This window comes from Ursus arctos, unplaced genomic scaffold, assembly GCF_023065955.2.
Source record: "Ursus arctos isolate Adak ecotype North America unplaced genomic scaffold, UrsArc2.0 scaffold_32, whole genome shotgun sequence".
NCBI lineage: Eukaryota > Metazoa > Chordata > Mammalia > Carnivora > Ursidae > Ursus > Ursus arctos.
This window is the reverse complement of record NW_026623008.1, coordinates 26186328-26210726: the sequence shown is the minus strand read 5'-3', so window position 1 is coordinate 26210726 and position 24399 is coordinate 26186328. Positions and strand designations below refer to the sequence as shown.

Sequence of the window (24399 nt, the reverse complement as noted above, 5' to 3'; positions counted from 1 at the left end):
TTCTTTATCCACTCATCTAGCGATGGACATTAAGGTTGCTCCATATCTTGGCTACTATAAATAATGGCGCAATAAACAAGGGTGCATATTATCTTCTCAAATTAGTGTTTTCATTTTCTCTGGGTAAAGACCCGGTAGTGGAATTACTGGATCACATGGTATTTCTATTTTTAATTTTTTGAGGAACCTCTATGCAGATGCTTTCCCGTGGCTATACCAATTTACATTCCCAACAATGCACAAGGGGTCCTTTTTCTCCATATCCTCACCAAAGCTCGCTTCTTGTGTTCTTCAACCATTCTGACAGATGTGAGGTGGTATCTCCTTGTGATCTTGACTTCTATCTCCCTGATGACTACCGATGTTGCACATCTTTTCATGGGTCTGGTTAGGCATTTGGATGTCTTCTTTGGAAAAATGTATGTTCAGGTCCTCTGTTTTTAATCGAATTATCTGGTTCTTTTTCATGCTGTTGTGTAAGTTCATTACATATTCGAGATATTAACCCTTTCATCAGGTTTATCATTTACAAATATCTTCTCCCATTCACTAGGTTGCCTTTTCATTTTGTTGGTTTCCTTCACTGTGCAAAAGCTTTTTATTTTGGTGTATTTTATTTTTGCTTTTATTTCCCTTGCCTTATAAGAGACACGTCTAGAAAAATGCTGCTAAGGTCAAAGTCAAAGAGATTACTGTTTATATTATCTTCTAGGAGTTTTATGGTTTCAAGTCTCACATTTAATGCATTTTGAAATTATTTTTTGTGTATGATATAAGAAAGTGGTCCAGTTGCATTTTTTGTATGTTGCTGTCCAGTTTTCCTACCACTTATTGAAGAGACTGTTTTATCCCTTCTTGCCTCCTTTGTCGTAGATTAATTGACCACATAAGCATGGGCTTATTTCTGGGCTCTCTGTTCTGCTCCACTGATCTACGTGTCTATCTCTGTGCCAGTACCATACTTTTTTATTAAAGCTTTGTAGTAGATCTGGGTACAGGACTTCTTTCTCAGGTGATGAAAATGTTCTAAAACTGACTGTGGTTGCACAACTATGAAAATATTAAAAACTATTGAATTGTGTGGCTGCTCAGCAATGTGCAAGCAGGCAACACTAACAATGCTCTCAATTAAATGACAGGGTAAGACTCCAGAACACCTGTTTGGCCTATAATCTTACCAACTGGGTGACAAAAATTTATAAGTAACACTTAGTTTGGTAATAATATAATGGTTTTACTAAATGTGTTTGAGTGCTTCTTGTCCAACCTGTACATTTACAAATGAGAAATTAGTATAAGCAGTTACAAATTCAGCGATGAAATTAATGTCCTATTAGGCATCCTTCAAGTTTCATAAAGATTTAACTGAATTTAAAAGCCAACCCAATTTAATTTTTAAGAGTCTGTAGTAACTATTGTGCATATGCAGGGATTTTCTCAATACTATGAAACCAAAAGTAAAAATTTTTTAAATAAACAAGGCAGATACTGATTTAAGACAAGAAATACCAGTTCATTTTTGTCAAAATAGTCTCATGAGTTCCACCCATTAACTTCAAAACATGTAACTATTACATACATAAACTTATAAAATAAATGTTATAACTTTAAGAAGTATGACAGCACATTAGTTAAGAGCCTAGGCTCCAATCTCAGATCACCTGAGTCTGAATCCAAATCTGGCCACTTACCAGCTATGCAACTTTTAGCCTTAAATTTCCTCATCCGTAACATATCAAAATAATGATACCTACTTCCCAGGATTGTCAGGATGATTAAATGAAAGTACTAAGCATGGTGCTTAGCAAACTGTAAATACACAATAAATGCAACCTATTATTATCACACTACTAAAAGATATCTTCCCTTGCTTTAAAAATCAGCGTTCACTACAACATTTCATTTGTAAAAATGTATCCACTGTTTAAAATAAAAGGAAAGTTCTAGGCAAATGACTCAGCCCCCTGTATTCCAAAAATTAAGCACTGGAGATAAAGTACATTTTAGTTATAAAACAAAATACTCAAGTTCCCTAACCCTAGAAGGAGGGAAAAAAAAATCCAAATATAGTGTTAACTGGTAAGCATTATCACCCACACCCACCTGAAAAAAAAATTACAATTAGAAATGTATTGGATCCTAGATCAATAAATTTTTTTAAAGATTCTATTTATTGGGGCGCCTGGATGGCTCAGCTGGTTAACCATCTGCCTTCCGCTCAGGTCATGATCCCAGGGTCCTGGGATGGAGCCTCGCATGGCATCGCATCACATCTAGCTCCTTGCTCAGCAGGGAGCCTGCTTCTCCCTCTCCCTCTGCCTGCTGCTCCCCCTGCTTGTGCGTTCTTGTTCTCGGTCAAATAAATAAGGAGAGACTGAAAACTGTCAAATGTGCTTCATTTTCTTCTTTCCTAAAACAATCTTTTCACGACTGGTTCCTTTTTCATTTTAGTAGCAGCCCCAACACTCTAGAAGTAAAACAAGAACTTTCAAAATTAGGGGGTTTTCCCCATTCCCTTCAACTGATCAATAGTAAGAACCTTCATTTCTCTTTCTAAAACATCTTAGTGTTTCAGATAAATCTCTACGAGGATGAGCCAACCTATACAAGAAGTCAGGAACTGTTCCTTAATTTAAGATCTGAAGGATGACTAAGAATTAAAACAGGTGAAAAGGTGGAAGAGAAGATTAAAGAAAAGAACAGCAAACATAAAGGCTCTTAGCAGGAGCAAGAATGGAAAATTCAAGAAACAGAAAGGCTAGGTGCATTAGAATTCTGTGAGTAAAGCAGGCCAGACTGTAAGATAAAGCTAATGCCAACTCAGGGGCCAAACACCACAGGACATTCTTCATAGACGGGGTGACCATGTATTATTACACTTAGCCAAAGGCACCTCTGTTAATGCCTATCATATCCATTTAATTATTAATGTGTTCCCCTTCACTCTCAAAACTGTCTCAGTTCTCAGTTTGTTCACCCTAAGTATTAGTAATGTTTAGATAATGGTCTTTACCCTAGGAAAAAACACTGGAAACGATGTCAGGAAACAATTCCTCTGGCTATGGAATAAAAGTAATTTCTCACTCCTACCCAAAGTTCTAATCATAAAATTCTCTTATTATTTTCTACCTACTGGTAATAACGTCTACCTAATAAAATCCCACTGCTTCTTCAAAGTGTAGCTCTTCAAGGAGGCCTTGCCTGATACCCATTTAGAATTCATGACCCCTTCTCTATACCACTTAGATTTCATTTCATTTACAGTCACTTGAGGCACATTCAACTTATGTATATGTCAGTATCACTTTCTAGATAAATCTTTTTTCATCCTGGGATACCAACAGGCCCTAATATATTGTACTGCATTACTGTAATGCATTAGCTCTATCTTTTATATTAACCAAATGCCATAATTTTGCATTTCTCAATATGTTATGTAAAACCTGCAAGATACATTACAATATGAAGACTTCTGTGATCAAATAAATGTGGGAAATACAAATCTCTTTTTTCAGTGATTAACATTAGCATCAAAGGTTTGTATGTTTCTACAAACTTTAACACAAGGTCATTTTTTAATTTAGAAATATACTCCAAAATAACATTTTTTAGGTTTTCTTTAAATAATCTTGCCATTTGGGGTGCCTGGGTGGCTCAGTCAGTTAAGCATCTCTTTTTTTTTTTTTTTAAGATTTTATTTATTTGACAGAGGGAGAGAGAGAGACAGCCAGTGAGAGAGGGAACACAAGCAGGGGGAGTGGGAGAGGAAGAAGCAGGCTCCCAGAGGAGGAGCCTGATGCGGGGCTCGATCCCAGGACTCTGGGATCATGCCCTGAGCCAAAGGCAGATGCTCAACGACTGAGCCACCCAGGTGCCCCAGCATCTGACTCTTGATTTCAGCTCAGGTCATGATCCTGGAGTCATGAGATCGAGTCTACGACAGGCTTTGCACTGGGGAAGGAGGCTGCTTAGGATTCTCTCTCTCTCTCTCTCCCTCTGCCCCTTCTATGCTCAAGTAAATAAATAAATCTTTAAAAAAAATAATAATCTTGCCATTTGACCATCTGTGGTTTTCATACCTATTGTATAAACACGGACTTTTCCACTTGATAATTTAACAAATAAATAAAACAGAATGTAACTATTTAACATGCTAAAGAATATTTCTCTCAAATCATCAGCTAAATTTAATAAAGAAAGATTAAAGACAGTAAATACTTGGTTCCTAACACTCTCCTTCTTCTAAACATCTCCTGCCACTAGTGCGTCACAGCAATCTTTCCATTAAATATCAATTGTTCTCAACTCAAAATTCAGATGTCCATTAATAGTCAATTGAAGTTGGGAGGCAAGATCGAGTATTTACCATTTAATTACCATTAAAGTGTTAATATTACCACTATTACACCTTGTTCTGAAAGTACTAGTCAGTGCAGCATGAAAAAAGAAATGTGAAGTGTAAAACAGCAAAAAGAGAACAAAGTTATTTACAGCTAATACGTTTGTCTACTTGAAAAGTACAAGGTAGTAGACTGAAGAAGTTTTAGGAATTAGAATACAATTCAATAGAGTAACTTTTTTTTTTTTTTAAAGATTTTATTTATTTATTCGACAGAGATAGAGACAGCCAGCGAGAGAGGGAACACCAGCAGGGGGAGTGGGAGAGGAAGAAGCAGGCTCATAGCGGAAGAGCCTGATGTGGGGCTCGATCCCAGAACGCCGGGATCACGCCCTGAGCCGAAGGCAGATGCTTAACCGCTGTGCCACCCAGGCGCCCCTCAATAGAGTAACTTTTAAAAAGATTTATTTATTTATTTATTTGAGAGAGAGAGAAAGTATGAGCGCACACAAGTGGGGGGAGGGCAGAGGGAGACAGAGAATTCACAAGCAGACTTCCCACTGAGCGCAGGGCCCCATCTGGGGCTTGATGCCAGTATCCTGAGATCATGACCTGAGCCAAAACCAAGAGTTGGCCACCTAACTGACTGGGCCACCCAGGTGCCTCTCAACAGAGTAACTCTTTACAAACTGAACAAATCAAAGATATCAATAGCATTCCTGTGTAACAGCAATAACTAGTTAAACTATAATGGGAGGAAAAAAGACCCAATTTACAATAACAACTACATACAAAATATTCTGAATATAAAAATAAGAAATATATAAAATTATCTATGGGGCGCCTGGGTAGCGCAGTCGTTAAGCATCTGCCTTCGGCTCAGGGCGTGATCCTGGCGTTCCGGGATCGAGTCCCACATTGGGCTCCTGGGCTGGGAGCCTGCTTCTTCCTCTCCCTCTCCCCTGCTGTGTTCCCTCTCTCGCTGGCTGTCTCTCTGTCACATAAATAAATAAAATCTTAAAAAAAAAAAAAAAGAAATATATAAAATTATCTAAAAACTTACAAAATTTTTCAGACAATAAACAGGCGATATACCATTTTTACAAAAGAAAAAAACCAATACTATGAAGAATATAATTTCCTCACATAAGAGGGAAGGCAGGGTGAGACAGAAGTAACTAGATAAAACAATTATCAAGGACAACTGGGAAAAAAAGGTAAAAAGAGTATCAGAGGAAGTACTGAATTATAATATTAACAAGGAGAAAAATATGCCCTACCTTATAATAAAGGTACAATAATTCAAGAATGTGGTATGGGCATGACAATTACTAAACAGATTAATGGAACAGAATAGAAAACACAAACTCCAAAGTATACTTAAGAATTAGAATATGACCAGTAATCATTTAAGATGAGAAAATATGGATCACCACCTCACACTTTACACCAAAAAAATTCCAAATAGATTAAAAACAAATTGAAAAAACAGAAATATTAGAAGATAGGAAAGTCTTATAACTAGAAACAGAAACAAGTTCTCATGAGAAAGTTTAATGAACTTGATCACATTTAAAATAAAAACTGGAAAACCTTAAAGACAATCTGGGGTAAAAGTATGAATTAATAACATCACAATGTCAATATTCTACTTATAAAGCAGCCTTAGAATCCACTAAAGAATAGCAACCCAGCTCTTTCCACCATCTTTCCATGCCGCCATAATGTTGTGCATGAATGTCCTGACAGATGCTCTCAAGTGAATTAACAATGCTGAAAAGAGGGGCACCTGGGTGGCTCAGTAGATTAAATGTTAAGTGTCCGACCCTTGATTTCGGCTCAGGTCATGATCTCAGGGTCGTGAGACAGAGCCCTCTGTGGGCAAGGGGCCTCCTTAAGATTCTCTTCCTCCACCCACCCCATACCCCAGCCCCCCACTTGGGCACATATGCACTCTCTTTCTCTTAAAAAAACAAAACAAAACAACAACAACCAAAACCAATCCTGAAAAAAGAGGCAAACACCAGGTTCTTATTAGGTCATACTCCAAAGTCAATCTCCGGTTTCTAACTGTGATGATGAAGCATAGTTAACACTGGCACATTTGAAATCATTGATGATCACAGAGCTGCGAAAATTGTTGTGAACCTCATGGGCAGGTTAAAAAAGTGTGGAGTGATCAACTCCAGATTTGAAGGACAACTCAAAGACCTAGAAAATTCGCAGAATAATCTACTCCCATCCCACCAGTTTGGTTTCACTGTACTGACAACCTCAGCTGGCATCATGGACCTTGAAGAAGCAAGATGAAAACAAAGGAGGGAGATCCTAGGACTCTTTTTCTAGGGATATAATACAGGCCTGCAAATAAAATGCCTCTACGGAAAAAAAAATAGCATCCCAATAAAAAAATGACTGAAGACCAGAAATAAGCAAGAAACACTCAATCTCACCTGAAAAAATTAAAATGAGATACCATTTTCTCTCAGATTATCAAAAATACAAGCAAATGGATAGACAGAGATAGAAATTCCCCTTTTTTTTTAAACCTAAATATATCAAGGAAATTTCTCAGTAAACAGACCTATCTAGGGGCACCTGGGTGACTCAGTCAGTTAAGGGTTTGCCTTCGGCTCAGGTCATGACCCAGCGTCCTGGGATCGAGCCCCACATCTGGCTCCCTGCTCATTGGGGAGCCTGCTTATCCCTCTCCCTCTGCCTGCCACTCCCCCTGCTTGTGCTCTCTCCCAAATAAATAAATAAAAATCTTTTAAAAAATAAATACATACATACATAAAATCTTAAAAAAAAAAAAACAAAAAACCCAGAGATCTATCTAATTCATTCTATTTAGTGGCCACATAATCTTTTATTATATTATACTGATGGACATTTAGGTTGTTTCCAGCCTCTTTTTCAATACAATATTATTTATAGTTGTCATACTTGTACATATAAACTAGCTTACATACGTGAACGTATATATGTTCGTGTGTGTGTGTATACATATATAAATATATACATATAAAAAATCAATTCTTAAAAGTGGAATCACAAGGTTAAAGGGCATAGGCGAGGAAGTTCTTTTCTGCCACGGGTCCTGTCCCCGTGCTTTAACAAAAACACCTTTTTGCATAGAAAAAAAGGGGGGGACATAGGTGAATATACATTTTTGATAGATGTTACTAAATTGCCCACCAAAGCATTCCACCAATAGATATAGAAACCAATAGGGGAAATTCCTGTTTCTTTAGCACTTCTCCATGACTTGGCATGAAGTTTTTTTCATCTTCCTCAATTTGGTAAGGAAAAAATGTTACCTCTTTGCTTCAATTTGCATTTTATTGTGTTATTTTCCATTTAATCATTTCCATTTTCATTTTTTAAATTTTAAATAAGAATCTTTCTGAACAGTTATTAACCATTTGTGATTCTTATTTCTATCAACTGCCTGATTATGGAATTTTTTAGGAGACCTTGAGGCAGAGGTTCCTAAACCATTACAGTTAGTGGTTAACGCTTAGCAGGAACCTCACTCCATGCCTGGCACTTTTTTCCAAGCGCTTTACATGACTTAATTCAATTTAGCCTCCCCAAAATCTCATCAAATAAGCACTGTTAACACCTCTATTTTATAGATGAAGAAATGCAGTTCTGAGAGTTTAAGGAAACATACACACACATATATATACACACACAGAGTTCTGAAAAAGGATCCCCAGAAAAAAGTCCAAACATCTAAAATCTGGCTCTACCTTCCTCAACTGCTTCATCCTTTCCTGCCTTTATATTCCCGTTGCCTCCCCATCCCCAAAGCAAATGCTCTAGTTATTACAAATGACCACTAGCTTACCTCGTCTTTCAGGTAGTTTCATGCCTCTGAACCATTATACACAGTGCTTCAGCTTTTCCAGTCCTATCAGTAAACACTTATTCAGTTTTCATGATTGAACTAAAGTTACAACTCGTTAATGATGCCATATCTCACACAACTCACGCTACACCCAACTTTCTGAACAAGGTAGAATTCACAACTCTCTTTCATAGCACTACTATAGCAGATCTGTCCATAATAGCATGTGTAAAAAATTCACTCTAAAGTTGGGGATGCTATAAGGAATCAAGTTCCCATACACATTTCTGAAGCTACATCATGAAATGTCCCATTCTTGTTGTAGATCAATCTGCTAATAACAGGGATTATACAAACGTGGAGTTTTAACCTCATTTTGGAGACTATCTAAAACAGAACCCAATTTTAAAAATGCTGTTTTTATACAAAAGCCTTTACAATTACACAAAAATTAAAAATATCTAGTTTCCTTCAACCTAAATCAAGACTCTATAAAGACTTAGAGATTCCACATTCAAAGAAGGAAACAGGTTAAAGTATATCCTAGTCTAGAGAGATTTCTGTCTGTTGGATACTGTTGTAAGCCTAGCACTTACAACAATGCCTAGTATAAAACAGATGCTTAATAAACGTTTGCTGAATAAAGGAATTATTTTTATTAGTTAATAAGTAATTTAAAGGGGGAGCCTGGGTGGCTCAGTTGGTTAAGCGACTGCCTTTAGCACACATCCTGATCTCAGGATTCTGAGATGGAGCCTCACATGGGGCTTCCTGCTCAGAGGCGAGTCTCTCCCTTCTCCCTCTCCCTCTGCCCCTCCCCCCAACTTGTGCACGCTCTCTTTCTCTGTCTCAAATAAATAAAATCTTTAAGAAAAATAAAAGTAATCTAAAGCTTCTTTTATAATAAAAACTTGAACACGCAAAGAGTGTAACTTTAAAAATTACAAGAACAGACGCGCCTCGGTGGCTCAGTCAGTTGAGTGTCCAACCCTTGGTGTTGGATCATGTCGTGATCACGATCCTGGGATCTGGCCCGCATCGGGCTCTGCGCTCAGCACAGAGTCTGCTTGTCCTTCACCCTCCCCCTGTGCGTGCACATGCTCTCTCACTTGCTATCAAATAAGATTTTTAAAATAAAAATTACAAGAGTCTAAAAGATTAAGCAGAAACTTCAAAATGCTTTTTATGCTTGAAACAGACCGCTCAAAATTAAATGCCTAATCTCTTTCCTTCAACCCCAAATGGTAATGCTCGTCTTTCCCTACTGTTATTCCAATTTAAACATCCCTTACTTATACTTTCAAATTTGTTCATACCAATGATCTTTATAAGCATTTTATCAAGTTAGAAAATGTAACAAATCTGTTATGGAAAAAACATTTATAAAGGCAGTACTCACTTTGAACTGCAGCGCAGAACCATGAAAAAGACCTTGCAAGCTGAAACTGAGCAATCTCATTAATCAAAGGGAAAAAAAAATCACAATTGTTCTGTGAACTTTAAAATTTCTGTCATAACATTTAAAAACATTTAAGACTTTTAAACTGTCAATTATAAATGCATAGGAAAATGGTAACTATTGTGTGATTAATATTTACTATTTTATAATTTAAAACAGAAGAAACACTGAAAATCAGAGTGTTCTATTTCTTTAAAAAGAAAAAAAACTTACCAAGAGTAGGCAGTTCTTGCCTTCTCATTTTCCTCATATAACTTATGACACAGAATAAGCATGTTTTCTATGCCTTGGCAAACTCTCTTCATCTGTTTGAAGTCTGGTTCAGCTTCCCGTATTTTACCCTTTGTCCTTTCAGTCTTATCAAATATTTCCAAGAATTCCTTTAATGTGGAATTTTTGCTGGAGTCACTTCCTCTGGGACATCTTCATCCTTTCTATCACAATGACTTTCCTCATTCATGTTGATGAATTCACCCTTACTATAAGTTCCTTGGGCTTCATATGGATATTGTTCCCTTTACAACCACTGTATCTTTCATCACATTAAGTTATTGATGGGCTTGCATTCCAAAACACACCTATCCCACATTAAATTGTTGATGATTATAATTACTTGCTCAATTAATATTTGGAATCTGGGTGTGAAGTTCACACATCATTCCGATTTGCTCTAGCAGCTTAATCCATGCTGATTCTGAAAAGAAACCATTCTTCACTAGCAATAAAAAGTTCTCCGGTCTTTTTGTACTTAGTTTTCTTTCATGCAGCAAATAACTTGAACACTAATGAATGTGAGCCAAACTGAGTTCCTATTACAATTTAAACTTGATGATGTTAAAGCGGTTTTACCTTGTTTTTTATATTCTTCCAACTTTTTCAATATAGTTCATACTATACCTTCATACAGGCCTAGCTCTTATCCTATCTTCACTTACCTGTCATTGTTTTCAAATAATCTGACATCCAAATTTTCAAATCTAGTGGTATCACTTTTCATTTCTTAGCCATACTTCGATCTTTGTTGGTCAACTCTCCCCTTTGATTACCCAGTTACATAAAATGCCACAAAAATTTAGAAGACAAGGAAGCAACACAACTACATCCTTTGCTGTCTATGCAAGAACTGAATAACAGACACACAGTGACCAATCCCCAACAGGCTTTGAGAGAAGTAACATGACTAGTCATTGATCATAATGGACATCTATTAATTACCTACTGACTTGTGAACTGAAGAGCTAGCATAGTTTATACACTACATGATAACTGAGAGTTCACGTACCATGGTAAATGACATCTGAGATTTGTTAGGGGATTGGTAGTATTTAACAAAACTGCGGCAACAGAACTTCAAGCAAAGTGAGGACCGACTAAACAAATAAAAAAGTAGTTAGATGTGGAAAATATGTGCTGTCAAATATGTGACAGGTCTCAAAAAAGACTGTAAACATCAGTATTTTCCCATTCTAGTCACTGATCTGCTACTAATTTACTAACAGACCTTAAGCAAGAAACTTAACTCCTTGGGGGTGTAAATTCTTCAACCCATATAATTAATGATATTGGTCTACAAAATCCTAAAAGTTCTCTCCAAACTTTGAAACCTGATGCTCACAATTCACCTCAAGTGAGGCATAAACTAAGAACTCAAATTGGTGTAATGGAGAATGAAAACTTGATAATACAATAAAAGTAGATCTCATTCTCTCTCCATAACGGCATTTCCTAACTAACTGATTTTTTAAGACATTAACAACTCTTCCTTTAAAATGGAATCATATCAGGGGCACCTAAGTTGCTCAGTCGGTTAAGGGTCTGACTCTTGGCTTTGGCTCAGGTCATGATCTCATGAGTCTCGGGATCAAGCCCTGCATTGGGCTCCCCACTCAGGGGGGAGTCTGCTTGAAGATTCTCTCCTGCTGCTCCTTCCCCAACTTGAATGTGCTCATGCTCGAGCTCTCTCTCTAAAAAAATAAATCTTTTTAAGATAAATAAATAAAAATTTAGAAAGGAATCATATCCATCTACTTTTAACATTTTTATTCATTGCAAAATTTATGTAGTTAATTAAAGTAATTATTCCCACTGAAATTACTTTGACATGAACTAAAAATTAAATAGGCTTGACTTCTCCATCAAAACAAGATTATCAACTTACAGTAGGTATACCTAGCATTTCTGACTCATATCTCATGTCCTGTCAGCATGCTTTATTAGTAATGTTACCTTTTTTTTTTAAGATCTTATTTATTTATTTGACAGAGGGAGTACAAGCGGGGGAGCAGCAGCCAGAGGGAGAGGGAAAAGCAGAGCCCCTGATGCAGGGCTCAAACCCAGGACCCTGGAATCATGACCTGCACCGAAGGCAGATGCTTAACCGACTGAGCCACCCAGGCACTCCGGTTTAGTGTTTCTTAAATGCTGTGCAGAATAAAAACCAAACTTCTAAATAAAAGCAGTTGAGGTAAGCTGGATTTTACAAATTCATAATTCTTTAAAATGAACCAACTGAATTAATTACAAGTTCAGAAATATACTGAACTCAGCCATTGGAAATGTTTTATTAGGGCACCTGGATGGCTTAGTCGGTTAAGCATCTGCCTTCACCTCAGGTCATGATCCCAGGGTCCTGGGATCGAGTCCCACATTGGGCTCCCTGTTTAGTGGAAAGCCTGCTTCTCCCTCTCCCTCTGCCTGCTGCTCCCCCTGCTTGTGCGTTCTCTCCCTCTCGCTCTCTCAAATAAATAAATAAAACCTTTAAGATTTAAAAAAAAAAAAAAAAGAAAGAAATGTTTTATTAAGTGGGACACCTGGGTGGTTCAGTCAGTTAAGTGTCCAACTCTTGATTTCAGCTCAGTTTATGATCTCGGGGTTATGAAATCAAGCCCCACGTCAGACACCATGCTGGGTGTGGAACCTGCTTAGGATTCTCTCTCTCTCCCTCTCCCTCTGCCACTCCCTACCTTTCTAAAAAAAAAAAAAAAAAAGTATTATTAGGAGTGCCTGGCTCCCTCAGTCAGTAGAGCACGCGACTCCTGATCTCAGGGTTGTGAGTTCAAGCCCCATGTTGGGTGTAGAGCTTACTTAAAAAAACTTGAAATTAAAAGTAAATAAATAATATACCTTTTAAAAAAAAAAGGGGCAAAGAGCCTAGGTGGCTCAGTCAGTTAAGCATCTGCCTTCAGATCAAGTCATGACCCAGGGTCATGGAATCGAGCCCCGAGTCAGGCTCCCTGGTCAGCAGAGAGTCTGCTTCTCCCTCTCTCTTTGCCCTTCTCTCCCGCTCATGCTCTTGTGCTCTCTCTCTCTAAAATAAACAAATCTTAAAAAAGAAAAAAGAAATGTATTATTAAAGATTCACACTTACCAATAAATGGTGTTGGGAAAGTGGATAACTACATGTAAAAGAATTAAACTGGATCACTATTCTTATACCATATTCAAAATGCATTAAAGACTTGAATGTAAGACCTGAAACCATGAAACTACTAGAAGAAAAATAGTAATCTCTTTGACATCAGTCTTAGCAATATTTTTTTGGATCAGTTTCCTCAGGCAGGGGCAACAAAAGCTAAAATAAATGGATATACATCCAACTAAAAAGCTTTTGCAAAGCAAAGGAAACCATCAACAAAATGAAAAGGCAGCCCACCGAATGGGAGAAGGAATCTGCAAATCATACATCTGATAAAGGGCTAATATCTAAAATATATATAGGTCTTACACAACCTAATATGAAAAAAGAAAAAATTTAAAAATAGGCAGAAGACATGAATAGACATTTTTTGAAAGAACACATACAGATGGCCAACAGGCACATAAAAACATGGTCAACAACAACAATCATCAAGGAAATGCAAATCAAAACCACAATATATCACCTCCTATCTGTCAGATTTGTTATTACCAACATACAGAAAATAATAAGTGTTGGCAAGGACACAGAAAAAATGACTGTACACTGTACACTGTCAGCAGAAATGTAAACTGGAGGAAAAAAATGCAAATTGATACAGCCATTATGAAAAGAAGTATGGAGGCTCTTACAAAAATACAAATTCAAAAGAATATATACACCTCTACGTTTATTGCAGCATTATTTACAATAGCCAAATTATGGAGGCAACCTAAGCATCCATCAATAGATGAATGGATAAAGAAGATGTGGTATATATACACACACACACACTGGAATATTATTCAGCCAAAAAAAAAAGAATGAAATCTTGCCATTTGCAACAACATAAATGGATCTAGAGAGTATAATGCTAAGCAAAATAAGCTAGTAAGAGAAAGACAAACACCATACGATTTCACGGATACGTGAATTTAAGAAACAAAACAAATGAAAAAAAGGGGAAAAAAGAGAGAGAAACCAAAAACCAGACTTAACTAGAGAACAGATGGTTACCAGAAGGAAAGTGGGTGGGGGATGGGTGAAACAGGTGAATGGGATTAAGCGTACATTTAATCTTTTTTTTTTTTTTAAGATTTTATTTATTTATTTGACAGAGATAGAGACAGCCAGCGAGAGAGGGAACACAAGCAGGGGGAGTGGGAGAGGAAGAAGCAGGCTCCCAGCGGAGGAGCCTGACGTGGGGCTCGATCCCATAACGCCGGGATCACGCCCTGAGCCGAAGGCAGGCGCTTAGCCGCTGTGCCACCCAGGCGCCCCAAGCGTACATTTAATCTTGATAAACACTAAGTAATATATGGAATTGCTGAGTCACTACAATATATACCTGAATTGAATACAACATTGTACATTAACTACACTGGAATTAAAATTAAAGTATGGAGGTTCCTCAAAAAACTCAAAGTAGAAATACCATATAATTAAGCAATTCTACCTCTGGATATTTACCCAAAGAAAATGAGAACACAACTCCAAAGAAATATATGCATGCCTACGTTCACTGCAGCATTATTTACAACAGCCAAGACATGGAAGCAACCTAACATCCACTGACAGATGAATGGATAAAGATGTGGGTGTGTGTTTGAATACATTAAATATACACACACATATACATACTGGAATATCACGCAGCCATAAAAAAAAATGAAATCCTGGGGTGCCTGCGTGGCTCAGTCAGCTAAGGGTATGACTCTTGATTTCAGCTCAGGTCATGATCTCAGGGTCAGGAGATTGAGCCCTGCATCATCGGGTTCTGCGCTCAACTTGAAGTCCGCTTGAGATTCTTTCCCCCTCTCTCTCCCGACTCCTAGGCTCACTCTATCTCCCTAAAATAAATAAATAAAATAATAATCTTTGACAGCTTCCCCCCCAAAAGAATGAAATCTTGTCATTTGTGATAACATGAATGGACCTAGAAGGTATTCCACTAAGTGAATTAACTCAGACAGAAAAAGACAAAGACTGTATAATGTGGAACCTGAAAATCAAAACAAACAAAATAAAACAGAAACAGCCTCACAGATACAGGAAACTGTTGGTTACCAGAGTGGGAAGACGGTGGAGGGTAGACAAAATACCTTAAGAGGATTAAGAGGTGCAAACTTCTGGGGGGGGGGAAGAATTCATAAGAATGTTAAATTTACATTATGTATTTTTATGGAAATAATCTGTTTAGATAGCTATAAAAACTGAGTAACAATAATAGAAATAAAACTCAAAATTTATCACCAAGTACAGAGTATAAATTTTTAGTCACTGCTGTGAAAACAGCTTCAAACAAACTCAGATTCATTTGTGAAAAGCTATCACCTTAAAATGACTTCTTCCGTGACTTCTTTTCATAACAGCTAAGAAGAAAATTAAGCTATCCAGACTTAAAGTGGAAAAAGTCATTTGGAATAAGTGGATAACGTCTCCCTTTCAATGTGAGTGTACAGAATGCTCTATTTACCCTTACACATAAACTGATGAAGGAGGAAAATATGTGTTCCCATGATTCTTTATAGTAAGTTTGGAACAATTAAACTACACTTTTGTCACCAAGTTTAATACTCCAACAGAATGTATAAATACAAGTTTGGAAAACTAGAAACATTTATAATAAAATCTATGATGTTACTCAAGGCAAATATTTTCAGTGCTTCTTAAAATCTACAGCAAATATGAACTTGTAAATTACAAAACTTAACAACAAATAAAGGGGGTTTCTTCAATTATTTACAGTAAAAATAAAAACCTCATAACCCTGACTTTAATCAAGTGGCAAACTGCCAGAAACCAAAAAAAAAAAAAAAAAAAAAAAAATCAATCCAAAAAAAAATCCCCAAAATCATATATATTGACAAAAAATTGAAGAGCCAACTGATATCTAGCTTCAAAATATCTACGAAATAATGGCAGAAAGCAAAGATTACTCAACCTGTAAAAACCTGCAACCATATAAGAAACATAAAAAAGAATAAAACCCCAGAAATAGTTGTTCCTTAAGGGTCCCATCACCCTTTCAGGAGTTACCAAAGTGAAAACTATTTTTGCCATAATAGTAAGACATTATTTGTATTTTTACTGTGTTGACATTTGCACTAAGGGTGCAAAATCAGTTCTGGCCCCTTAGGCAGTGAACTATACTGGCAGTCACTGTATTCATCACTGCCCAATACTGACTATCGTGGATATATATTGGGAGAAAATACAATTTAAATATTTTAAATTTCTTAAGAGAGTGTCTTATAGAAGTAATCAAATCAAAAAGTACTTCTATTTAAAGAATAACTTAAAAGCAAGCCCCATCAGTTGTCTTCATTGTAATCAAAACATTTATTCCCTTAGAGATATCCCATCAACTTTTTTAATAATGGAAGACAGTACCAAAATCTAAATTCTGTGATTTTTTCCCCAAACTACAATTAATGCATAGTAGTAAGATTGTATGTAACTGTATTTTAGTATAACATTTAATACATTACACAAGATAATACAGGTAGATGCCAGAAAGATAAAACTTAAAGTGTCACTAAAAAATAGGGACACTTGGGGGCGCCTGGGTGGCTCAGCTGATTAAGCATTTGATTCTTCATTTCGGACTAGGTCATGATCTCAGCATTACAAGACTGAGCCCCATGTTAGGCTCTATGCTGTGTGTGGAGACTGCTTAGATTTCTCTCTCTCCCACTCCATCAGCCCCTCCCTTCTCTCTCTCCCTCTCTCTCTAATAAAAATAAAATTTAAAAAATAGAGGCACTTGGCTGACTCAGTAAAGCATAAAACTCTTGATCTCAGGGTTGTGAGTTTCAAATCCCACACGTATAGAGATTATTTGAAAAAATAAAAATTTAAAAAAACTGTCACTAAAAAATAAATTCTAACTAAATTTTCGTAGTTCTTAGTTTTCAAACTTATAGTGTCATGTTACATTAACCCCAAATAATCTAACATACCAACAAAGAGGAAACCAATAAAAAAAAAAAATCTAACATATATGAAAACTTAGTATTCCTGGATCATTCACTTTATACAAGAGTTATTTGTCTTTCTGAATGAACATTTTACTAAATACATACAAGCTATCTCTTTCTAAAGGACAGGAAAAGGCATAATACATATAAATTAGTTATCAGCAATCTAGAAACTGCTTTCCTAGATACAGAAACTGGATACACTCAAATATATATCTCTAAACTCTTAATTGATGAAATGTCTACAAATGCTATTTTAGAATTATTTCAAGATTAGTTGTTCATTTTCTTTTTTTTTAAGATTTTATTTATTTATTTGACAGAGATAGAGACAGCCAGCGAGAGAGGGAACACAAGCAGGGGGAGTGAGAGAGGAAGAAGCAGGCTCATAGCGGAAGAGCCTGATGTGGGGCTCGATCCCATAACGCCAGGATCACGCCCTGAGCCGAAGGCAGACGCTTAACCGCTGTGCCGCCCAGGCGCCCCTAGTTGCTCATTTTCTTAAAGGATCCACACAGACCTGAAACATACCTCTTGAAACCAAGAACAGACCAATTATATATATCTAAATTGCACATGTGTATACGTAAGAATTGAGATAAACAGGGGCACCTGGGTGGCAGAGCGGTTAAGCGTCTGCCTTCGGCTCAGGGCGTGATCCCGGCGTTCCGGGATCGAGCCCCACATCAGGCTCCTCTGCTATGAGCCTGCTTCTTCCTCTCCCACTCCCCCTGCTTGTGTTTCCTCTCTCACTGGCTGTCTCTCTCTGTCAAATAAATAAATAAAATCTTTAAAAAAAAAAAAAAAGAATTGAGATAAACAATCTCAATCATAAATAGTTCTACAATATTCAAATTCTTAAATAATCATGTATCATTTTGATAAGCAGAAAATAAAATCTGAAGCCTTGGTAAGGTATACATACATTAAATATATAATATACATTTTAATATAACTTTTTAAAAAGGAAACGAAAACAAGTGATAATAAAGGTTTTTTATCTTAACACACAGTTTTTTTTTTAAAGATTTTATTTATATATTTCAGAGAGAGAGAGTGAGAGAGAGAGAGAGAAAGCATGAGCAGGGGGGAGAGGTAGAGTGAGAAGCAGACTGCCCGCTGAGTGAGGAGCCCGATGTGCAACTCAATCCCAGGACCCTGGGATCATGATCTGACCCCAAAGCAGACACTTAACCAACTGAGCCACCCAGGCATCCCCACACACATCTTCTTTACAAATTTCCTAACCTTTAGAATTGTTCCTGTGCCTTTAAAACACATGACAGACGTCCATTGCCACACTATTTTCAACAATGAAATATTAGAAAAAAGTCCCTCTACAGAGAAATTATCAAATGATTTATTAATACACATTATACTATGGAATTCTGTGCAGACTTTACAAAGAATAAGGTAGAAAGTTCTAGAGATGGTGGTGATCTTTGCACACAGTATGAATATACTTAATACCTCTGAACTATAAACTTAGTATAAATGATAAAAATGGCAGATGCTGGGGCACCTGGGTGGCTCCGTCAGTTAAGCGTTCAACTCCTGATTTCAGCTCAGGTCATGATCTCAGGGTCATGAGATCGAGCCCTACATCAGGCTTTGCACAGAGTCTGCCTGAGATTCTCTCTCTCCCTTTCCCTCTGCCATCCACTAGTGCTCTTTCTCTAAAATAAGTCAATAAATCTTAAAAAAAAAAACAAAAAAACTAATAAAGTCGCAACAAAAAAATAGAATGAAGAACCAGGGGGGCGCCTGGGTGGCACAGCGGTTAAGCGTCTGCCTTCGGCTCAGGGCGTGATCCCAGCGTTCTGGGATCGAGCCCCACATCAGGCTCCTCCGCTAGGAGCCTGCTTCTTCCTCTCCCACTCCCCCTGCTTGTGTTCCCTCTCTCGCTGGCTGTCTCTGTCTCTGTCAAATAAATAAATAAAATCTTAAAAAAAAAAAAAAAAGAAGTACTACTACACACTACCAGGGTAGTAATACTTTAAAAAAAAAAAAAAAAAAAAAGAATGAAGAACCAGACAAATTTTAGAACTGAAAAATTAAAACACCAAAAAACAAAAAGAAAAAAGAAACCCTCAATGAATGATTACCAGGGGCTGGGGTCAGGGGATAATGGGCAATTATTATTTAACAGGAACATAGCTCAGTCCGGATGATGAAATGGTCTTTTTTTTTTAAAAAAAGATTTTATTTATTTATCTGACAGAGAGAAAGAGAGAGAGAGAGAGAGAGTATGAGCAGGGGGAGAGGCAGGAAAAGCAGGCTCCCTGCTGAGCAGGGACCCAGACATGGAGCTTGATCCCAGGACCCTGGGATCATGACCTGAGCCAAAGGCAGAAACTTAACTAAGCTGCCCAGGCGCCCCTGAAATAGTCTTTGAGATAGATAGCGGCTCTGTAACAATTGGAAGCTATCAATGAAATAAATCACACACTTAAAAATGGTCTAAGTGGTGAATTTTATGTTATGCATATTTTACCACGATAAAAAAAAGTGGTGGGGTGCCTGGGTGGCTCAGTCAGTTAAGCGTCTGCCTTCAGCTCAGGTCAAGATCGCAGGGTTCTGGATTCAAGCCCCATGTCAGGCTCAGCTGCTCAGCGGGGAGTCTGCTTCTCCCTCTCCTCCCCGCTTGTGCTCTCTGTTGCTATCTCTGTCTCTCAAATAAATAAAATCTTTAAAAAAATGGTAATAAACTAAAGCAAACTCAGTCATGGGTTCAAGAGCAAAACAGAGACACAGAGGAAAGAATCGTGAAAATAGATTAATAGAAACTACCTAATCTGAACAAGAGGAAAAAAATATTAAAAAAAAATGAGGGGTGCCTGAGTGGCACTATCATTGAGCCCTGGCTCTTGGTTTCAGCTCAGATTGTGATCTCGTGATCATGGGATCAAGCCCCATATTGAGCTCCACACTCGGTGCTAAGTCTGCCTGAGATTCTCTCTCTCTCTGCCCCTCCCAATTGTGCTCCCTTTCTCTAAAATAAATAAATCAAACTTAAAAAAAAAGAACAAAGCCTCAGAAACCCATATGACAATATCAAAAAGAATAACATTCATGTAATCAGAGTCCCAAAAGGAAAGAAAAACTGTAATGCAGAAAAAGTACTTAAAGAAATAATGGTCATAAACTTTTCAAATTTGAAAAAGATATAACTGCAAATTCAAGCTAAGCAAATCCCAAATAGTATAAATCTAAAGATATCAAAATCAAGACACTCATAATGAAACTGCTGTAAACTAAAGACAAAGAAAAAAATCTTTAAAACAGCCAGAGAAAAATGACATATTAGCTATCATTGCATATTTCTCATCAGAAATCTTGGATGCCAAAATAAGAAAACACTTTTTAAAAAGATTTTATTTATTTATCTATTTATTTGAGAGAGACAGAACTGTCGAGAGCATGTGCATGTGGGGGGAGGAGCAGAGGGAGAGGGATAAGCAGACTCCACACTGACAGCACAGAGCCCAACACGAGGCTCAATCTCATGACCCTGAGATCATGACCTGAGCCGAATTCAAGAGCCAGACATCCAACCGACTGAGCCACCCAGGCGCCCCAGAAGAAAACACTTTTAAAGTGCTGAAAGAAATTTCAACCCACACAGCTACACAGAATGAAAATACTCTTTAGAAATAAAGATATTCTCTAATGAGGAAAACTAGAAGCATTCACTATCTACAAGCCTCCTCTAAAAGAACTTAAAGTTTTTTTATACAAAAGTAAAATAAAAGAATATTTAGAATATTAGAAATAAAGAACTGGTAACGATCTAAATAAATATAACTATTTATAAATACAATCCATTCTTACACCCTTAGTTATTTTACATGTCTGACAGCTAAATGTAAAAATAACACTATATGATACAGATGTGCTCTGTATATATGAGATGATAACACCACAAAGGGAAAGAGTAAAACAACCTATAAGGTGGGATCCAAAGTTCTGAAAAGTGATAAAATACTGATTCTAAAAAGCCTGTCTCAAAACGTTAAAAATACCATTTGAGTCCACTTACGACATTCTCAAAAAGACAAAACTACAGTAATAGAAAATAAAACTGTGGTTGCCAGTGGTTAAGAGGGAATGGATAATATGACAACAAAGGCATAACATACAGGAGTTTCTTGGAGCAACAGAATTGTTATTAATCCTATTTGTGGTGGTGCTTACAGGCATCTATACTTGTGTTTACAATTTATACAACTATTCACCAAAAATGAACAAAAGAATTTTAGCTAGCATATGTTCATCTCTAAAATACATATATGCATGCAAGATAAATATACACATAACTGAATACTGATATTACAAGAGAATTTTATCTTTATACTTTTTTAAAACTTTCAAATCATCTATAATGACTGCTGTCTTTAGAATAAAAATAAAATATTAAAAAATAACAACAATATACTTAATTAAGCTAAAAATATGCCACTTCAGGGGCGCCTGGGTGGCTCAGTCATTAAGCGTCTGCCTTCAGCTCAGGGCGTGATCCTGGCGTTCTGGGATCGAGCCCCACATCAGGCTCCTCCTCTAGGAGCCTGCTTCTTTCTCTCCCACTCCCCCTGCTTGTGTTCCCTCTCTCACTGGCTGTCTCTCTGTCAAATAAATAAATAAAATCTTTAAAAAAAAAAATGCCACTTCAATACAGTTATCTAATAGTACTATTTGGAAATGAGTACACGAGAACATTGCAGAGTATTCTGAATTCTCCAAGTGTAAAGTTAATCATAATATCAGACAGCTTCAATCCCCTTCCCCAACTCTCTCTCACAACCAATCTCTCTCAAAATTTACTAACAAATACAGCTGACCTTTGAACAACATGGGGGATGGGGCACTGACTCCGCCCCCAGTCAAAAATCCACATATAGGAGCACCTGGGTGGCTCAGTTTGTTAAGCATCCAACTCTTGGTTTTGGCTTGGGTCATGATCTCATGGGTTGTGGGATGGAGTCTTACATGGGGCTCCTTGCTCAGCAGGCAGTCTGCCTGAAAGATTCTCTCCCTCTACTCCTACCCCCACAAGCTCTCTAAAAATAGATACATCTTTAAAAAACACACACACACATACATATAACTTTTGACTCCCTAAAAACTTAACTACTAATAGCTGACTGTACTACAAGCCTTACAGATAACATTAATTAATACATATTTTGCATATGTATTGTACACTACATTCTACAGTGAAGCTAGATTAAAGAAAACATTATTTTAAAAATGAGGAAGAGAAATTACATTTACAGTATTATGCTGTAAGTACTGCATTTATCAGATAAAATCTGAGTATAGGGCGCTGGGTAGCTCAGTCAGTTGAGTGACTACCTTCAGCTCAGGTCATGATCCCAGGGTACTGGGATCAAGTCTGCATCAGGGTCCCCGCTCAGTGGGGAGTTTGCTTCTCCCTCTGCCCCTCTTCTCACTCATGCGCTTGCTCGCTCTTGCTCTCTCAAAGATAAATAAATTATATCTTTTTTTTAAAAAAAATGTGAGTATAAGTGGACCCATGAGGTTCAAACCCATGTTGTTCAAAGATCAACTTTATTGAGATTCTGAGAAGACAGAAGAGTAAGAAAGCACCAGGATTCTATCTCCCCCATCTAGACAACAATGACACAGATTTATTCTATCTGATAAAACTGTTTTTGGAACTCTAGAGTCCACTGAAAGCTTGCAACTTCCAGGTGTAGGTTTGGAAGGGAAATTTTGGGTCAATTTCAGCTCTTAGCAGGGTAGCAGCTATCCATCCTCCATCTCCATCTATAGGGCAAGCAGCTGAACATACCTTCCAGAAGCAGCTTGTGAGAACTAGGGTGGGCAAAAATGACCATATCCTCCAAGTACTGGAGATCTGTGCCCTAATTCCTCATTGCAGCTTCTGATCACAGAAATGAAGACAAAGAGGCAAATGGCCATTTTTGTTGCACCAACCCCCATTGCTACAGGTCCCTCCTTCTCCCCAGTACCCTTCCCTTCCCTTTCATTTTTTTCTTTTGTCCCCTTTGGGAGCCAGACATTAAAAAGAGTAGGACATTCAAAAGCAACTGCACATACAGAAGAAATTAAAAACTCACTATCCATATCCAGGGAAAAGCAGTGACTGAGAAAAGACCTGAGAAGAATTTAAATTGACACTTCAGGCTGGTCCTAACCACAAAGACAGTCTATAACAATCAAAAAAATGAAGTATTTTTAAAAATTCTGAAAAAGGGGAGATCCTGATTTTCAGAATGACCATATTATTAGACTGAAATGTCCAGTTTTCAACAACAACAAAAATCACAAATAACAGCAAAACACAGCCCATACAAAGGGAAAGCATAAACAGGAACTATTCCTGAAAAAGACCTGATGGTAGACCTACTAAACAAACATATAACTGTCTTAAAGATGCTCAAAGAAGTAAAGAAAGATATAGAGAGAGTCAAGAAAACAATGTATAAACAAAGTAGAGGGGCGTCTGAGTGGCTCAGTTGGTTAAGCATCTGACTTCAGCTCAGGTCATGATCCCGGAGTCCTGGGATCGAACCCCATGTCAGCAGCCTGAGCGGGAAGCCTGCTTATCCCTCTCCCTCTGCCACTCTCCCTGCTTGTGTGCGTGCACTCTGTCAAGTGGATAAAATAAAATCTTTTTAAAAAATGTAAATTCCTCACAATCTGATACAAAAGATGTAATACAGATTTTAAAAATAATAAAAATAAACAAAGTAGAAATACAATAAATTAAAAAACCTATAAGGAAACCAAAAAGAAATTCTGGAGATGAAAAGAACAGTAACTGAAATGAAAAATTCACTAGGGAGATTTAAAGACAGATAGGAGCAGGCAGAAGAAATAATCAGCAAACTTGAAGACAGGACAATGAAAATTATCAAGTTTAAGGAACAAAAAGAAAAATGACAGAAACAAAATGAACACTTAGGTACCTGAGAGACACCAACAAGTGAACTAACATACACACCGTGGGAATCCCAGAAGGAGAAGAGAGAGAAAGGGGCAAGGAAAATATTTTTAAAAATAATAAACCGAAAACATCCTCAAACTTGATGAAAGACATGAATATAAATATCCCCGAAGCTCAACAAACCTCATGTAAGATGAATTCGAAGAAATTCACACAGAGACACTTTGGACAGCCACAGACAAAGAATTTTCAAAGTAGCAAGAAAGCAATGATTCACATACAACGGTTCCTCAAAAAGCACATGCGCAGGTTTCTCATCAGAAATGCTGGAAGCCATGGGGCGCCTGGGTGGCACAGTGGTTAAGTGTCTGCCTTCGGCTCAGGGCGTGATCCCGGCGTTGTGGGATCGAGCCCCACATCAGGCTCCTCCGCTATGAGCCTGC

The 24399-nt window shown here is 37.4% G+C and overlaps 1 protein-coding gene across 12 annotated transcripts in view; it reads right to left on the bottom strand.

Moving 5' to 3' along the window:
• The window catches only part of ZMYM4 (zinc finger MYM-type containing 4), a 142213-nt gene that overhangs the window by 86591 nt on the left and 31223 nt on the right, over positions 1–24399 (bottom strand). For 2 of the 12 annotated variants that reach the window (XM_044390548.3, XM_044390552.3), the window contains exon 1: positions 270–4463. The exons of 7 other annotated variants lie outside the window; for them this stretch is intronic. In XM_044390548.3, the coding sequence (XP_044246483.1) occupies positions 270–380 (111 nt within the window). In that variant the 5' untranslated portion in view covers positions 381–4463. Of the gene's footprint in view, positions 1–269; positions 4466–9591; positions 12380–24399 lie in introns of those variants that run through there. 3 more of the 12 variants (XM_048222019.2, XM_044390550.3, XM_044390549.3) reach the window with 3 other exon arrangements.